At 44.1% G+C, this 17,568-nt stretch overlaps 1 protein-coding gene across 5 annotated transcripts in view; it reads right to left on the reverse strand.

Moving 5' to 3' along the window:
* Positions 1 to 17,568, reverse strand: part of KDM6A (lysine demethylase 6A) — a 179,646-nt gene that overhangs the window by 26,009 nt on the left and 136,069 nt on the right. For all 5 annotated transcript variants that reach the window (XM_066618813.1, XM_066618809.1, XM_066618811.1 and 2 more), the window contains 2 exons: positions 9,687 to 10,462; positions 472 to 601 (listed from right to left, as the gene is read on the reverse strand). In XM_066618813.1, the coding sequence (XP_066474910.1) occupies positions 472 to 601; positions 9,687 to 10,462 (906 nt within the window). The remainder of the gene's footprint in view (positions 1 to 471; positions 602 to 9,686; positions 10,463 to 17,568) is intronic.

Raw genomic sequence — 17,568 nt, forward strand, 5'->3', positions numbered from 1 at the left:
GGGAGCAAATGTAGTCTGTCCCTGGTGTGTCTCCCTGGCTACAGGCCTTCCTTCTTTGCCTCTTTGCCTCAGTCTGTTGGGCAAGTGTCTCTTCAAACTGGGAGAGGCCATGCTGCACAGCCTGCCTCCAAGCGGCTCGGAGGCCAGGGTTTCCCATCTGTTGAGGTCCATTCCTAAGGCCTTCAGATCCCTCGTGCAGATGTCCTTGTATTGCAGCTGTGGTCTACCTGTAGGGTGCTTTCCCTGCATGAGTTCTCCATAGAGGGGAATGAATTTGCAGTGAATGCAGTGAATGAATTAGTCCGCTACCTAAACCTAAGGGAGCTCTCTGAACCATGGCTTGAATATATTTCTAGAAAACGTAAGTCCAAATAAAACTCCTTTCTTTTAAAAACTCTTTTCTTTTAATAAAAAGCCCTTTCTTTTAAAAGATACTAACTTGGTTCTAACAAATATCTTGTTTATACTTACATAAATACTAGGTGTAGGTGGATTCAACTTGTCCTTTGTCAGGGGAGGATATGGAGGTTGTGGTGGCCTGGGCGGAGGACATTTATCCAATAAAATGCTACTGTTACATAGGCCATTTTTACCCAGATTCCTAAGAAGATACAAAAGTAGTTATACAGAAGGCCTGACGAACCCACAGCTACTAACCATACAGTACTGTACATAATATTTTAAGCAGGAGTACTTATTCTCAAAATTTAGCAAACTCATACTATATACTCATACTATATATGGAAAGATTTTCAGTATTTACATTGATTACATTTTAAAATGACTACCTTCCCTGAATTTGCAGCATTAAAGTACAATCAATTTTGAATGGAGTTTTAAAAAGAAACAATCAGTTTGACACATAAAGTAGACTTTTTATCCAGTTTACGGGAAAATTCATTCACAGCTGAAAAAACATCTAATCAGTCAGAAGGTCACACAATATGGAAATAGTGACTGAAAATCAAGGTAGAGTCAATGGGTGTGTGCTCAGCTAGCTGAAGACCTAACAGGAAGCTCAGGCTTTAGTTTCTGCTATTCTACAACCTTCGCAGCCCAGCATGAAAGGGTAGAGGAAAGCAGAACAGGGACAAAAGGCAGGCAACAAGAAAACCAAAGCATAATATAAATCTAAAGAGTAGACCTTTCTTACGGAATACAGGAGATCTCTCTCTCACACACATAACACACGCACAAACATATGCAGATGGAGTTTAGGCACATGGCCTTGTACAAGTATTGGATTTTGTTTAGGGGGGAAAAGCATCTCAAATCCAGAACCATGCTTCCACTCTGTGAAGCTACACACAATCAAACTTGTATTATATGTGGAATTCTATTACAATAAAATCACTTAAGATTTCAAGCTAAACCCAGCAACAGCTGCCTATTTTACAGATAACAGAAGAGGCTGATAACAAGATAGGCTTCATTCAATTTTTGAACATTATGTTCGATGAAACTTTTAAAATGGTACACAAGTTACAGAATCTTCTAATGATCTCACTAAAAACATTACTTTCACAATATTTTATGTGAAGAGTCAAAATTTCATTATTCTGCTATTGTGTGATTGAAGAGCAGATAAGTAAGAAATACTTTGGAAGAGAAGACCAGCTGGACTAGAAGTTAATCACTGCTGAAGATAAAACGAAAAGGACTGCTTCTGCAGCAACAATGTTTTTTTACCGTGACTCTAAATGCAGTTTTTTCAACAGCGAGCACAATTCTGTTTAATTTTGTTAGTGATGTCAGTGAAACCATACTTCAAAAACCCAGGTTTACACAGTGGCCCTCCTTATCCATGAGCTCAACAATCGAGGATTTAACTCAACACAGATCCCAAGACCACACTGGAGGGCCTCGGAGGACTTCCTGGATATGCCTGCCAGTCGCATCTGGGAAGCCTTCTGACGCCTGGGGACGTCATATATGGCCTCCCCGCACCTCAGAAGGCCTCCACGAGGCTTCTGAAAGGTACCTTAGGTTTGCTGGCAGCTCCCCTCCCCCCGCTGCAGATTTCACTATCTGTGGAGTTCGGTATCCGCAGGGGGTCCTGGAATGGATCCCCCTCAGATACAGAGGGTCTACAGCAGTGGTTTTCAAACTCTCAGGGAGAGTTTGAGCCACTTTAAGTTATTGTGGGGGTGGTAGGGGAGGCAGCAGGGGCGGGGGGAAGACAGTGGCACGATCCCCAGGATCGCGTCCCTCAGGGGGCTGCAGGGGCTTACCCAAGCTTCCTGCAGCCTCCCAGGGGTGCGGGGAGCCCTTTGCGAACTTCTGCAGGGCTCTCGCAGCTTCAGAAGTGAAAGTGGAGCTATAGTGCTCCACTTCCGCTTTAGCAGAGCACGATCGCTCCGCTTTCACTTTCAAAGCTGAAGGTCGAACAGGGCTCCCCGCAACCCCGGGAGGCTGCAGGAAGCTAAGGTAAGTGGACCCAAGCCCCTGCAGCCCCCAAGCGGTGTGATCCTGGGGATTGCGCTGCCGCCTCCTCCCTGCCTCCAGGCTGCCCATGCCCCTTAAGGGGAAACAGGCCAGGGCGTCGCGATGCCCCAGTTTGAAAAGCCCTGGTCTACAGTATAGTAATTAAAATTTTAGTGGGCCTTCTACCTTACCCTGCTGGTAGCCCCTTTGCCATTCCTTCATTTTTTCCTCCTAATTTGGTCCCTAGTAGTCCCAGGTTCTCCTCCCACTGCCCAAGTTCCACTGCCCAGAGAACTCTGCAAGCAACAATAGTTTACCCCAACTTCTACAGACATTTCTGCACCTCAGTTGTATTCTTGATCCTTGTGCTCTCTCTCTCTCTCGCTTCTATCTCTGGCCCAGGTTCCTTTTGTCTTCCCTCTCTTCAAGACCCAATCAATCCCTCTGCATCCTTCCCTACTCCTCTCCCAAATGGTTGCTAGACCAGTATGTTGAGAAAGGGATGTTCCAGCAATTATAGGGCAAGGGTTTACACAAAACCAAAGATGCATGTACACAACCAGGCAGGAGAAGAATAGATGCCATGCAAAAAAGCATAGTGGGTGGTTTGCAAACACTGGGAGCAAACCAGAAAAATGCATAACTGAATGGGCAGGCAGGTGAACACACACACACCACACACACACAGAAAAGAGGGAGGGAGGGGGAGAGAGAGAGAGACCTGTCTTTCTCCTGGCAAGAGTCATGGAAAGGGCCAAGTCTACCAATGTTCCAGCTAGCTGCATGCATACAGAGTAACAGAGACAGGCACACCCTCCTCCACATCTGAGGAGGGTCTACCAATGTTCCAGCTAGCTGCATGCCTACAGAGTAACAGAAAGGCACACCCTCCTCCACATCTGAACAGGCAAGAGACTTACAAAAATTGAGCTCACTTCCTGCAATCTCAACAAGCAAGCTGTAAGCCTGCAAGTGGAGCCTCCCTCTCTGGGACCCCAGCATGCACTCACCCACCTGCAGTCCTGGTGCCCAGGTAGGATGCCTTCCTGGGTGACAGAAAGCAGGCATGTAAGTGTTTGTGATGGGATCAAAGGAGAGCAGCACCATTTCTAGGCTTGCAACTTTGCTCCAGCCAGTTGCATAAGAAAGAGTAACAACAAAAGAAACACATGGTCTTTCCTCCTCCTGGCACATCCAAGCAGGTGAGAGGTAACTCCACTCTTGCAAACCTCTCACCTCCTCAGATGTGCCAGAGGAGCAGGAGGGGAAGGTGTGCTTCTCTTTCTTTCTCTGTTACTCTCTTTCGTACATGTGCCTGCTGAATTGCAGAAGGGAGGCTCTGCTCTTGGAAAACAATCACTTGCTTGTAAGTTCCTGGTGGAAGAGGAGGGACACATGCCTCGTTCTCTGTAGCTGACTAGAATACTGATGAACTCTTGGTCATTCCCGTGGCCCTCCAATACATTCCTGTGGCCCTAGTTTCCATTGCAACTTGGTCTGGAAACCACTGGTTTAAACCATGCTGAGATTCAATGAGCTGATTCAGATAACCCAAAGTTTACCAAAATGCACACCTCCCCTTGCACCTCATGCAAGGGACACAGAGTTGCTTATGCCATTTCTGCCCAATGTTGCATATATGCAACCGGGATCAAATGTGTACACATGTAGGCTGGGCAGAAATGGGTTAAATCATAGATTTGCAAGTCCTCCACACCACAGGAGCTATGGTTTAATTCTGTGGTTAAAAATTAGGTTCTAGGGTTAGAATCTAAGATTAGATACTTGAATCCTGGCTAGCCTGGGGATCCAGCAGTTTCCCCCCCCCCCCATGAATCCTTTTAAACATCCAATTTTACCATGATACTGTAAGAATATTACATGTATTTACAAAACAGTTATATGTTCCAAACAGAAATTAAAAGATACTTTTAATCTGTGATTTCATTGCTTTTAGTTCCTTCTCCCTTTCTTATACAGTTGTGTGCCGCTTAACGACATGGATGCGGACTGGTATCCCTGTCTTCAAGCGGGGCTTGATGCAATGTGAAGACTCCGAAGGTGAGGGAAAGCTCTGCTCCCCTTGCCTCCAGAGGCTTTTCTGAGCCTCCCAGAGGCAGCACACTCAGAAGGCTCAGAGGCTCAGAATGCCAGGATTGTGTGTGAGATGTGACTTCTGGTTTCCTCTAGGAAATAGTCTCTCGCGCGATTCCAACATTCTGAACCTCACAGAAGCAGCGCACAGATGAAGATGTCTCTGGGAGGCTCAGAAAAGCCTCTGGAGATAAGGGGAGCAGAACTCCCTTTAGCTTCGGAAGCTTGGGGGGATGCAACCTCCTGACCAGCAGCTGCTGTCGCATATGTGACCTGTTGCTAGCCGGAAGATTGTTAAGGGGCACATATCTGTATAAAAAATCATCCATTACCCCAACAAATACATTTATATTGTTTTAATAAACTCAATTATTATTCAACATTCACACTTCAGGTGCAAACTCAAAATGTATGGGAAGCCTGTATTTTGACAAGAAAAGTTCAAGCAACTTTACTATACTGGTGTAGTATGGTATCTCCTTAAAGGTTTAGACTGTTCCCCTCTCCCCACACGACACAGAGCCACCAACTGCTCTGTGAGGAAGAAAAGGACAGAAACATTATATAATTTTATGCTTTTATCATTGTTTTGGAGACTAAACAGAAGGTGAACTGCCTTGTGGGCCTCTCTGGAAGCCAAAAGGTAGGATAAAAATATCTAAAATGAAACTGAATAACATTTGTCAAAAAGCAGAAGTTCCACAGCACTTTAACCCATTTCTGCCCAGCCCACAGGTGTACACATTTGACCCCTGTTGTGTATATGCACTGTTGGCCAGAAATGGCTTAAAGACAAACAACTCCCGTGTGACATGTGTTTCCACTGTTCTCAAGAGTTTTCACAGGCTACAGCTGGGTTCCCAAAGTGTATGTGGAGGGAGGAGTGTGGGTCAGTCCCAGGAGAGGGGTGGGGCCAGCTATAAAGACCTCCACCATATCCTACTCCCCTTCATGGACCTAATTTCCAAACATGAGGCTGCTTAGATTTGTGCTAGCTATTTTGCTGGCACAATCCAGAGTAGCCCCATTGTGGGTGCTGGGGCTTATCCGGGGCAAGGGAATGAATGCTCCCTTACCTAGAAGGTGCCAGCTGGTGGTCTCCTTTCCCATATAACAGGGGTCTCTAAAACCCGGCCCGGGGGCCAGATGCGGCCCGTGGCAAGCATCTATCCGGCCTACAGCCATCCTATTGTCCCCTGAAAGCCTCTGGCCCACCTGGCTGAATGTGACAGGAACTATGCTCTGATTGTGTCTGGAGGGTGTTCTAAGGGCTGGAGAGGTTGAATGAATGAGCCCATTCATTCATTTATTCACTCATCTAAGTTCTATCTCTAATTTATTTATATAAATTTTATATTTAAATTTTTTTTCCGGCCCTCAACACCATGCCAGGTATTTGATGTGGCTCTTTGGGCCAAAAGGTTTGGAGACCCCTGCCATATAGGATGCAACTGAGGCAATTTTGGCACCACTGCATACCTCTGCCAGGTAGAGGATAGGATTGGGCTGTAAAAAGTGCTATAAGTAGAAAAATACCATAGATACTCGCCTATAAGTTGATCTCACAGGTCAGAAGAGGACAAGTTTTGAGCCAAAATTCATGAACTTTCTATGACCCTCAGATAAGTCAGGGGTTAAACTTAGGGGGGTGTCTGACTATGGTTTTGTCTGATTTTACCTGAGGTCAGGTCCTGAAAAATAACCTTCCAGTAATTGTTATTTAAGAACTGTATAGTCTCTAATTTATTAAAAATAAAGTAAATGATCCTAAGATACATTTTTATTCATTAACTTTAAAATTCTGGTCTTCACAATCTTTTTGTAAACACTATCAGTGTAAGTGCACTGTAAGCAACATAGAACCATGGTAGAACCATTAATCAAATCCTTCTTTAAGGTGCCTGGTGTGTTAAGCCAGAGGCTCAACATATAATTATGCTGTATGCTGAACATACAACTTATAACACATGACTGGGAGTGTGCAATTCAATTCACAGCAAAGAGACAAGCAACAAGGAATGACTGTGAGCAAGTGCAGCTACACATAGTTGCAACCCTATTTGCTCAGAAGTAGACCCATTATTTCCATGGGTGTTATTCTTAAGTAATCGTGTACTGCAGTGGTTCTCACACATTTAGCACCGGGACCCACCGGGACAGAATGAGAATCTGTTGGGACCCACCGGAAGTGATGTCATGACCAGAAGTGACATCATCAAGCAGAAAATTTTTTAACTATCCTAGGCTGCAATCCTACCCACACTTACCCAGGAGTAAGTTTCCTTTACTATCATTCTTAAAAGAATATACACAGTAGTTTGTTTAAAGTACAGGTCTATAACATGTCCCCAAATGCAGTCATGGTAGCATCAAGTCTAATATATTAAAAATAAAATAATGAAATGAATGGGGAGCCACCTGAAATTGTCTCGCAACCCACCTAGTGGGTCCCAAACCCAGTTTGAGAAACACTGGTGTACTGAATTGTAGCCTGGAAGTTTGTTTCAGATGGAAATGAGGATTCCATCCTGGTGCTTTGAAAACCAGACCCCTAAACTGAGGGATGTGTTACATTTTTTGAAAATGACTTACCAGGAATTGTTCTGAGGTAGCAGCAAAAAGGGCTGCTTAAAGGATAATTTAAGATGAGATTGCAGTCATTCAGATGGAGGGAATAAAAACTACCATATACACTTGTGTATAAGTCAATCTCATGGATAAGTTGAGGACAGTTTGGAGCCCAAAATTCAGACATTTCCTATGACTTATGGATAAGTCAAGTTTGGAGGAAGTTATTGTCTCCATGGAGGCAATTCCAGTGGGGATGCTGCTGCAATGGAAAGGAACATTCCATTCCATAAAGACATATTCCCTCACTTCGAGCTACCCAGGCTGGTGTGGCTGCAAACATGCTCTGTGCAGCTCAAAAAACACAGGTGGGTACTTGTGTAATGGCTGGGGTGCTCTCTCTCTCTCTGCCTCCAAGACAAAAAGTTTGTTGGACTCCTTGCTTCATTGCTTGCACTTTCCTTTTTTCATTAAATGGAGTTGCTTTAAGAGCAAATTCCTAACCAGATTGTGTATAAGTTGACCCAGGTTTTTAGGATCAATTTTAAGATCTAAATTTCTCAATATATTTCTTAATACTGTATATACAAGTATACATGGTAAATTGTGTTTCTGTATGAAATGATTTTGACACTCCTGGTCTAGACCATGTGGCTTATTTGAGAGAAGAAATGAAAAACTTTCTAGAGTGAATCTTGGGGCAAGGGTACCTGTTCTTCAAAGAGACATAAGTATGACACCCTATGATGCCAACAGCAAAAGAGAAGGAGATGCCACTGCCTTCAGGTAATCCTATGGTGCGGTTAAAAAGGTAGTCTGACATTTATATGGGCGTTCTTGACTTCATGAAGTATTTAACAGCATTTGACCACAATAAAGAGGCAGTCAATTGACAATTGACCACTGTTCCAGTGAAATGGCAACATTCAGATGTCAGCACATTGTTTTATAGTTATTTTAAAATTTGTTATTGTCGCTGGACTTTTTGTATGCCAATAAAGGTTTACCAAAGTAAGTAAGTAAGTAGTTATTTTAAAAAGGTAATTATGCAATAAGGACAGATATAAAAATGTTTGTAATTATTAGTACCAACACCTCAAGAACATGAAGTACTGGTAATTTTGCCTCAATAATTAGCAGAGGTGGAAAAAAATGCCAAGCACATCAACAACAAGCATCGTGCAAATCAGCACAGGTTTAAAAGAGTAGGACTTCAAGATAGAAAGAACCACCATTCTCAGGTAAACCATTTTGATAGGACTAAGAAACTTCCTGAACAAAAGTGACAAATTCAGTATTCCCAAATATTACATAAACCAGTTAGATATTAGGAACCTTGTGCTTCTATTTCCATGCTCTTGTACCTCATCTGTATTAATTTATTGGTCTCTAATACTTTTCTCCTTACATTCTCTCCCCCCCCCCCCTCCAATCCAGTATGTTCTTGATCATTCTAGGGTATATTGCATTTTTTCCAGGGAAGGTTTGCTGGTACCACATAAACGTTAAATACAGCAAAAAATTAAGTATTGCATTACTGCTTTGTTTTTTTTAAGACTTCCTTTTTAACAGGGGTACAATTCCTGTGCCTACATAGTATAGTCAAGAGCCCAAAAACAGCCTTTGTCTCTTCATAATCTCCAGGCCCACTCCTTTCTGGGGCCACAACTGTGTTTCTGTACCAATCTGCTCCCCTAGGGTTTCCTCAACGTCAACAGATGAACTGAGAGAAGGATACAGAGTAGGAGCAAGTTCACTTGTTTACTGTTTGACATACATGCATATTAATAAAATTTCCTCACACTCAGGGAAGGGACACGAGTGTAAAGAGCTGATGCCAACACCACTGCTCTATTGCATCTTATACCTGCAATTGTTAAAAGGCTGAAGAATGGAGAACATGAAATATTGGTATAAAAACCATGACGGTCTTGCTTTCATAATACAACGCAGGAAAACACAATCAGATACATACAAAAGATAAGAGTCATTATTATGACTATTAAAGAGCTATTTTAAGATTGCCCAGAGACTTAGATGCATCCATTGGAATTTTTAATTTATTTTCTTTGAACAGCTGAGTCTTTCCCCCACCCCCCATTCATACAACTGTACTGAATTCCTCTCAGTTTTAATAGTAGCATGCTACTGAACATGATGGCTGCTTTTTGAGTAAAATCACCATAAGACATACTTGAGTAAACAGAACAAACTGTCCAATTCTTTGGCTCCTGGCCTTAATCTCCAAAACAAATCCTAAAAACCTCTCAAGTAAAGCCATACAAAAATTCAAGTTCATTAATATTTCTCTCCAATTCAAAAGATTATTCAACAGACAAAGTAATGTTCCATAGCTACTATTGTGTCTATTTTCATAAATTTCATTTTTAAGACTTTAAAGGTAGCTAAAGTTACCTTTATTCTTAATGATTCAAACAAATTCTTATGTAAAATATGCACAAAAATAAAAGCAACATAAATTAAACTGACTTGTTTACAATTTAGTCTGTCATATTTGTTTAAATAATCTCATCAATAGTTCCTTATTAGGTTGAAAAGAACATGAAATGCTAGTTTGTTAAAGGAGCTTAAGGGCTTACCTGCATGCTTTTAGGACCTCTGCAGAACTGGGATATATCGATACCGACATTGATGGTATGATCTGGGAATTAGGCTTGTGACCAGTAAGAGGAGGATCGGTTTTTATGGGGCTCCGAGAGTCCTCCAATGCCTCTCCGTTAACTGTGTGTCCACTTTGAGGACTGTTAAGGCTGGTAACACTGTTTGTGGTAGTCTGTTCAGTAGATTTTGGAGAAGGTGTTGCTGTAGAAATGGCTGAAGATGGTGAAGAGGCAACAGAATTCTCAGTCTTTGTATGAACAGTTGGATGAATGTTATTGACTTTGTCACAGGTTCCAGTACCCACATTGTTATTGGCTTTTCCCATCAACAAGGCAGAGAGCTGAGGATTGTCTGAACTAAGTAAACCTGGTGACTTAGAATCTCCATGGCTAGGGCTAGAAACAGCATCTGCCGTCACCTGATGGACATGATTAGGAAGTCCTTCTACACTGGCAGTGCTGTTAGGTGTCTCTCCAGAATGCCTGTTTGTGTCAGGCACTGCTGATGTGTTTCCTGAAGGCTTGCTCTCTTTGGTTAAGGTAATGCCTTGTTGTCCACCTGAGGTAGCAGTGTGAGAGGGGAGGTGATTGAGAGCAGCCCCCTGTGTTACTGAATTGCTAGGCATGGTAGGATGTCCATTCTGATTTTGAATACCAGTGCCAGCTGCCTGGAGATGCTGGGAAGGCCCAGTGGAAGAGAGAGGTCGTTCACTATTAGGACCTGCCAAATGTGAACTCTGACCTTTGTGAAGCCCCTAAAGAAAAATGAGCAAAATTTTGTTTTATTTAAATATAGGTACAATATAAAATTATATACTTCACATCTTTGAATTTTCATGTTTGTATGCAAGAGATACATGAACAGAAAGAGAGGCTGACAAGGAACATATAGATCAGACATGAACCTGCAATCACTCAATTACAGTTTTAAAACACTAATTTTCAGTAAAACAGAAATATTCACAGTGCTGCAGATAAGATGTCAGAGGGAAGAAGATTCCTTCATCTTCCTTGCTCGCAAAAGCTTGCAAGAAAGCTGTGACAGCTTCACAGCACTAACTGTAACATGTGAAGTCCAATCTGAAAAACAAGGGAACTGATAGATCAGGGCAGATTCCCAAACTCAATACTGCATTAAAAGGAGAATCATTACTCTAACGTGGAAACATGTCTCTCGCCTTGAAGGCAATTACTACTTGCCATAGGCCACTGGATAAGTGGCTTATTAAAAAGTGCAAATTCAGAATACAAGTGGGGCTTCAGTATTCATGCGGGATCTGTTCTAGGAACCCTTGCGGGTACCGAAAACTGCGGATAATCAAATTCGTTATTTCCCACCCCTTTTTCTCACCAAAGGGGACCAGAGCTATGCTCCAGGCTCCTCCGATGGACTTTCTGAAGCCTGGAGAGGCAGTGTGCATCCGCCTGCTGCCTCTGTGGGCTTCAGAATGGCTCAGAGAGGCAAAAAAAATGTAGCTTCCGGTTTCCCAAGAGAAACCAGTGGTGGCATTTTTTCACCATGTAAGGTTTTCTTCGGTGCAGGGGAAGCCCCTGGAAGCCCTTGGGAAACTGAAAGTGGCTTTTTTTTTTTTTTTTGCTTCTCTAGGCCATTCTGAAGCCCACAGAGGCAGCAGGCGAACACCCACTGCCTCTCCAGGCTTCAGAAAGCCCTCCAGAGGGGACCGGAGTACAGCTCTGGTTCCCTTTAGAGCAGGGGTGCCCAAACCCCAGCCCTGGGGCCACTTGCAGCCCTCGAAGCCTGTCAATGCAGCCCTCAGGGAGCCCCCAGTCTCCAATGAGCCTCTGGCCCTCCGGAAATTTGTTGGTGCCCACACTGGCCCGCCACAACTGCTCTCAGCATGAGGGCAACTGTTTGACCTCTCGCATGAGCTGTGGGATGAGGGCTCCCTCCACCACTTGCTGTTTCACGTCTGTGATGCAGTAGCAGCAGCAAAGGAAAGGCCAACCTTGCTTTGTGCAAGGCCTTTAATAGGCCTTGAGCTATTGCAAGACTGTCATTCATTCATATAAGTTCATCATTTATGTAAACTTATGTAAATTTATTCAAATTTTAAATGTAAGTTCCATTTTTCCCAGCCCCTGACCCAGTGTCAGAGAGATGATGTGGCCCTCCTGCCAAAAACTTTGGACACCCCTGCTTTAGAGCAGCCTTTCTCAAGCACTGTGCTGTGGCACACTAGTGTGTTGTGAATGGTCCCCATGTGTGCCGTAGGTATTGAGAGAAGGTCATTTAGGGCCTTTGGGGATGTGAGCCCCCCATTGGCAGCACAGTGTTCCTTGTCAATTGTCAAGAAACTGGTGGTGTGCCTTGACAATTTTAGTGCCTTGCCAGTGTGCCATGAGATGAGAAAGGTTGAAAATCACTGCTTTAGAGCACTGAGGTGGAGCCCAGCCTGGCTCAATGTGGGTCCGGGGGACCTGCGTTGCGCCAGACCCACGGATGAAAAATCCACAGATAAACAGGCTCCACCTGTATGTAACAAAACAAGTACTCTACATTCCAGCTATAAAAACCAGCAAATTCACAGAAAGTGTCATGCGCAAGTATCTTAGTTAAAAGATAGTTAAAAACAGAGCACTACCTAAAAACTTCATCACAAGCATCATGGTTTTGGAAATAAATATTTTAGAGTTGGAAGTATTTCACTGTCTTATTTTACTGAACAGCTTTAGTCAAAATCAAGAAAACATCCTAAGTGTCCTGAAATGTTAACACCTTTTCCTTCATGAATTCAACACAAAGGAAATCCCCCCAAGTTACCTTGCAATTGGGAAATACAATAGCAGATGAAGACCACAGAAATATGTTGACTAAACACCTCATACTTGGAATAAGACAGAGTACAACAGAATTCAGTTATACATGGAATTTGACTAGCTTTATGACTTTAAAAAGAAGCTTGATAAATAGACTCACTGATATAACTGACAGTTTTATCAAGGTTTTGAATGCTATAAATTAAATCTTAATTCCCCCCTTTCATTCACATTTCTTCTCTTTTTATTCTTTCTCTACTTATAACTCAGTCCTAACAAACTTTGCAGGGGTGATGCAACAGCAACGCAGACCTGAGGTAAGGAAGCAAATGTTGCCTTGCCTTGAACAGGCCTCTGTGACTACCCCCCCCCCCAATGAGACAACACAGTGTGAACCCATTGGCATGGCTGCATCAGCACTTGAAAGCTGGTTAGGATTGGGCTGTTAGTGCATTTTTTCCAGGTGGTTAACTTCTTTCCTGCCTTTTACCATTATGCTGTAGGAGACAGTCATTAAAACCCTCTTCCTCTGTTCTTCTATACTTGAGAGCCACTGGAAAGTTTCCAGGCCTTAAACCCACTTTCCCCTCCTTCACACAATAGAAAACAAACCAAATGAAAGTCCTCTACATTCTGCATCATCCTGCCTAAGGTTATTCACCTCAAGCACTTGACTTGCTATATTTTGTGACTTTCAGCCAACAGCACTGGTTCCCAACCCTTAGGAGCCCGTGGACCACTGAGACAAAAATTAGAACTGGTAAGGACCACATTCAGCCAGGGCCTTCAAGAGGAATTTTAACAGGGGGTTCAAAGTTTCTTTTGGGCTCCTTCCCAAAGGGAGAGGAGAGGGGGTGAAACAGAGTGGAGGAGGGTGATGACAGGAGTGAGCAGAACAGGGGTGCGAAGGAGGTAAAATAGGGCAGGGGGAGGGTTGCAACAGCAGGAAGAGTCTTTGCAGCCCTGGTCTACTGTGCTCCCCAATGTGGAGCCCAGGTCTACCTGCCCACACAGTAGCAGCTGAATACAGCAGTACAGAAACCAAACACATTCCTATATTTAAAATTTTTTAGAGACTTAGAAAATCCTTGCAGAAAATTAGATCATCATATTTAGTCTCACACTAGAACAGAAAGTGTCCTGTATGTACCAAAATATGTACTTCTGTAGTAACTGTACACAACTGTGTCCCTGATACGCTTTTTCATGACAAGCAGACCCACAAACCAAAGAGGTACTGAAGCAGGTCAGTTTCCTCCCAGATTGTTCAGGAGTATCATGTATGCATTCTTGGTTCAGCACATATGACTTGTGGCAGCCATAGCAGTCATGCACCTAGCATCCTACACAGGCAGCAAGTGCAGGTGAAATTGGAAAATATAAGAACCCAGGAAATTTCTGGCCCTCTTTTGGCTCTTGGGCCCCCTTTTTGACCCAAGGCCCAGGAACAAATTACCCCCTGTACCACCTCTCTTGGGTCCTGCATGTAACCCTCACCCCTTCACACAAAAAATATAATTCAATTTGCAATAATTAGAGATTTAGATGTATTATTTATAGTGAAGTTTTGTGGGTTGCTGCTTTTGTTGCTGGCTGCAGGCAGTTCATTTTCTGCCCTTTCTGGTGGTCTGTGGGAGAGCATGTTGGAAACGATAAAAGGTAATCTTTTTTTCCTGAGAATTGCAGACCACTTCTCAGGGTCTCACAGACTACCTGTGGTCCTAGACCACAGGCTGGGAACCAGTGCTCTAAAACTACACTACTTTTCTCAGTGGCCTTTGTCTTAACGAATGCCTCCAAATATATCGCTCATCAAGAGGTTTGCATCCCTTCATTCCTGTGCTTCTTTGCGTCCAACTAGAATAGACCATAAGAACTGGACTGGAGCACAACACAAGTTTTTAGGATCAATCCTTGAGAAAAATCAAACACTGCAAGCAGACTACAGTGTTGAACATTTTTTTCATACCCGCAAGGCACAAAATAACTCTTTCTGATATTATAGAAAGGTACAGGGCAACTTGCAAACCAGGCCTTGTGAGTCCAAGCAACAACTCTAAGTATGCAATGGTGCACCTGATGGTGGAAGAGGATTCCAAATAAACAAATCGGTCATATATGTACTGTAGTTGAATGAACATTGGCTGCCTGTGATGACTACACAGAATGGGACAATAATAACTTCAGGGCCACTTCAAGATGTTGATGAATTTGTTTAAACAGCTGATCTGGGAGATGGCATCCACCTTGAATCTGCATGAGAGCCTTCCACAACCATCTGTACATGTGCTCGATAAGTGCAGAGCACAAAGTTAAAAAAATAAAAACTGGTCTTTTTTCTTTGCATTTGCATTATTGAACAGGAGAAAGGATGTGTGGACGTGGCCTTATAACCTCTACAGGCTTCTGAGTGGCTCCATAAGTGACCGGAACAAAGTTCCAGTCGCATACAGAGGCCCTGTTTGTCCACAACTTGCAGATTTAATTATTCACAGGTTTTGGTATCCATGGGGGGGTCCAGGAACAGATCCACCACGGATACCAAGATTGGACCTGTTTACTACTTGGCAGACATAGCTTTAACAGCATATAGTCTATGCCAGGGGTCGGCAACGTTAAACACTCAAAGAGCCATTTGGACCCGTTTTCTGGAGGAAAAAAAACCTTAGGAGCCACAAAACCCCTTTGACATCTAAAATGAAGATAATACTGCACATAGTTTTTTGGTTTTTTTTTTTACATTTATGCTCTTATAGGTCCCATTTCTATAATGTAGCCCCCTCTTGTAGCTTTTAGTTAGTTTTGTCATACATTCTTGTCCTGTGTTTTCAGATGCCTGGTCCTCTATGGTGTTTTGCCTGATTCCAAGGCCATTCTCTGCCTGGAGAATTATGCCCACTTTAAGCAAATTAGCTCCCCTTCTTTTCCCCAACAAGTGACCCTGGTTCTGCCCTGCAGTCCTGCTGGACCCCACCTCCAGGGTAGCTCGCCTGTTCAACCTGCAGAGGTCCTCTCTCCTGCCAGCAGCCTCCCACCACTACAGCAGACCCTGGGTCGTCAGCAGGTCTTCGGCACAGCAGCCACACTTCAAACTCCAGTGTCTCCAGCAGTCCATTAGTCACAAAGTCAGTCAGAGTATCCAGGGCAGAGTACAAAGTCAATAAGCCAAGTCACAGTCCAAGGTCAGATTCCAAAGTAAGTCAGTCAAATCAGTCAGAGTATCCAAGTCAAAGTCAATAAGCCAAGTCAGTCAGTCTCCTCTCCTACCACCAACCTGCACTCCTTCTACAACCCGCACCCCCTTCCTCAGGTGCCCATTATATCCCTGAGGGCCCTATTGCCTTCAAGTGGGTGCAGCACACTCTGCTGGATGCCCAGGCCTTACCCTTAAAGGGGCTACTGCTGACATCACATCTACCTCCTCACCAGATCTTCCAGGATTCCAATACATATGGCGGTTATGACATCTGCTTATCTTACATGGATACTAAAGAACTCCCCCCAACTTCCAGAGGCACCCTGCTGGAAGGAAAAAATGACACAGACTCCAGAAGAGGAGTGGGGAAGAGAAGAAGCCGGGGGGGGGCAGACACAGGCCAGCTTCTGCCCTCCCTGCCTGCCCTCCCTCAGGCTGCAACCCTCTCCACACTATCCTGGGAGTAAGCCCCATTGGCTACAATGGGACTTCTGAGTAGACAAGTTGGTTGGAGCTCTCAGGTTGCAGTCCTCTCCACACTTTCCTGGGAGGAAGCCTCACTGACTACTTGTGAGTAGACCTGCATAGGAGGGGGCTGAGGCTGCAGCCCTCCACACCTTCCTGGGAGGAAGCCCCACTGACTACAGTGGGGCTTACTTGTGAGTAGACCTGCACAGGAGGAGGCTGAGGCTACAGCCCCCCACACCTTCCTGGGAGTAGCCCAGGGACTACATCGGGGCTTACTCTCGAACAGACCTGCGCGGGCTCCCACTCACCCGTCCTTGTTGCACTTGGCCTTGAGCAGGCTCCAAGGCTGCCATCCCAGGCACTCTTTCCTGGGAGTAAGCTTCATCCACTGTAATGGGGCTTACAACTGAGTAGACATGCATAGGAGCAGGCTCCAAGGCTGCAATCCCAGGCACCCTTTCCTGGGAGTAAGCTTCATCTGCTGTAATGGGGCTTACTACTGAGTAGACACACAGGATGTCTCCTCTGCTGTGGAGGAAAAGCCTCTCCTTGCACGGAGTGGGGACCTGCTCAGGGAAAGGCGGGCTGCAAGGGCTCGCAATGGCTGAGGAGGAGGGTGTCCTGCTGGAGAGTTGGGGAAGGGAAAAACATGGAGCTTAAGCCTGCAGAGCAGGCAAAATTGAAAAGGGAAACCAATGCGGGGTAGGTGGGGGTGAAGGGAGAGGAGGGCAGTGAGCTCAGGGGCGGAGGGAAGCAGCCTGCCCTCCCAACACAGGTGTCTCCTGTTACCCCCTTTGCCACTTTCACCGGGAGGAGTTGCAGCAGACAGCTGAAAGAGCCACATACGGCTCTAGAGCCGCAGGTTGCCGACCCCTGGTCTATGCATTGTGAAGAAACAGGATCACACAAGCCAGCCCCTCAAAACATTTTTCAACACCTGAGTCTGTTTGATATCTGCATATCATAACACATAAGTTGGAAATACACAATTATTTAAATAAGATGGGACGGGGTGAGGAGTTAGAGACACACAATCATAAGAGGGAAAATCCCTAACTTTAATAAAACATCCAAAATGCAGTTGTCAAGCAGGCCTTTCTGGCCTTGGTCCCTCACTTTACAAAAATAATACAGAGTTAGAACCATGCCTGCACTGGATTAGAGTTTTGCAATGAAAATAGCAAGTTAATACTCATGAAATCCTTTAAGACCACATGAATTCAACAGCACAGTTCTTAGTACTGCATATAACTGAATAATATTATGAGTACAATCAAACATCACGTTAAAAAGTTATTCCAAATTTTAGAACCATGACTCCTTGCATAACTTTCATAGCAGCTTAGAATTTCATTGGTTTTCTGGTATCAGGAAGGCACACACAATACAACTATTTCTGCGATTAAATTCATACTCTAG

This window comes from Tiliqua scincoides, chromosome 3 (genome assembly GCF_035046505.1).
Source record: "Tiliqua scincoides isolate rTilSci1 chromosome 3, rTilSci1.hap2, whole genome shotgun sequence".
NCBI classification, from domain to species: Eukaryota; Metazoa; Chordata; class Lepidosauria; order Squamata; family Scincidae; genus Tiliqua; species Tiliqua scincoides.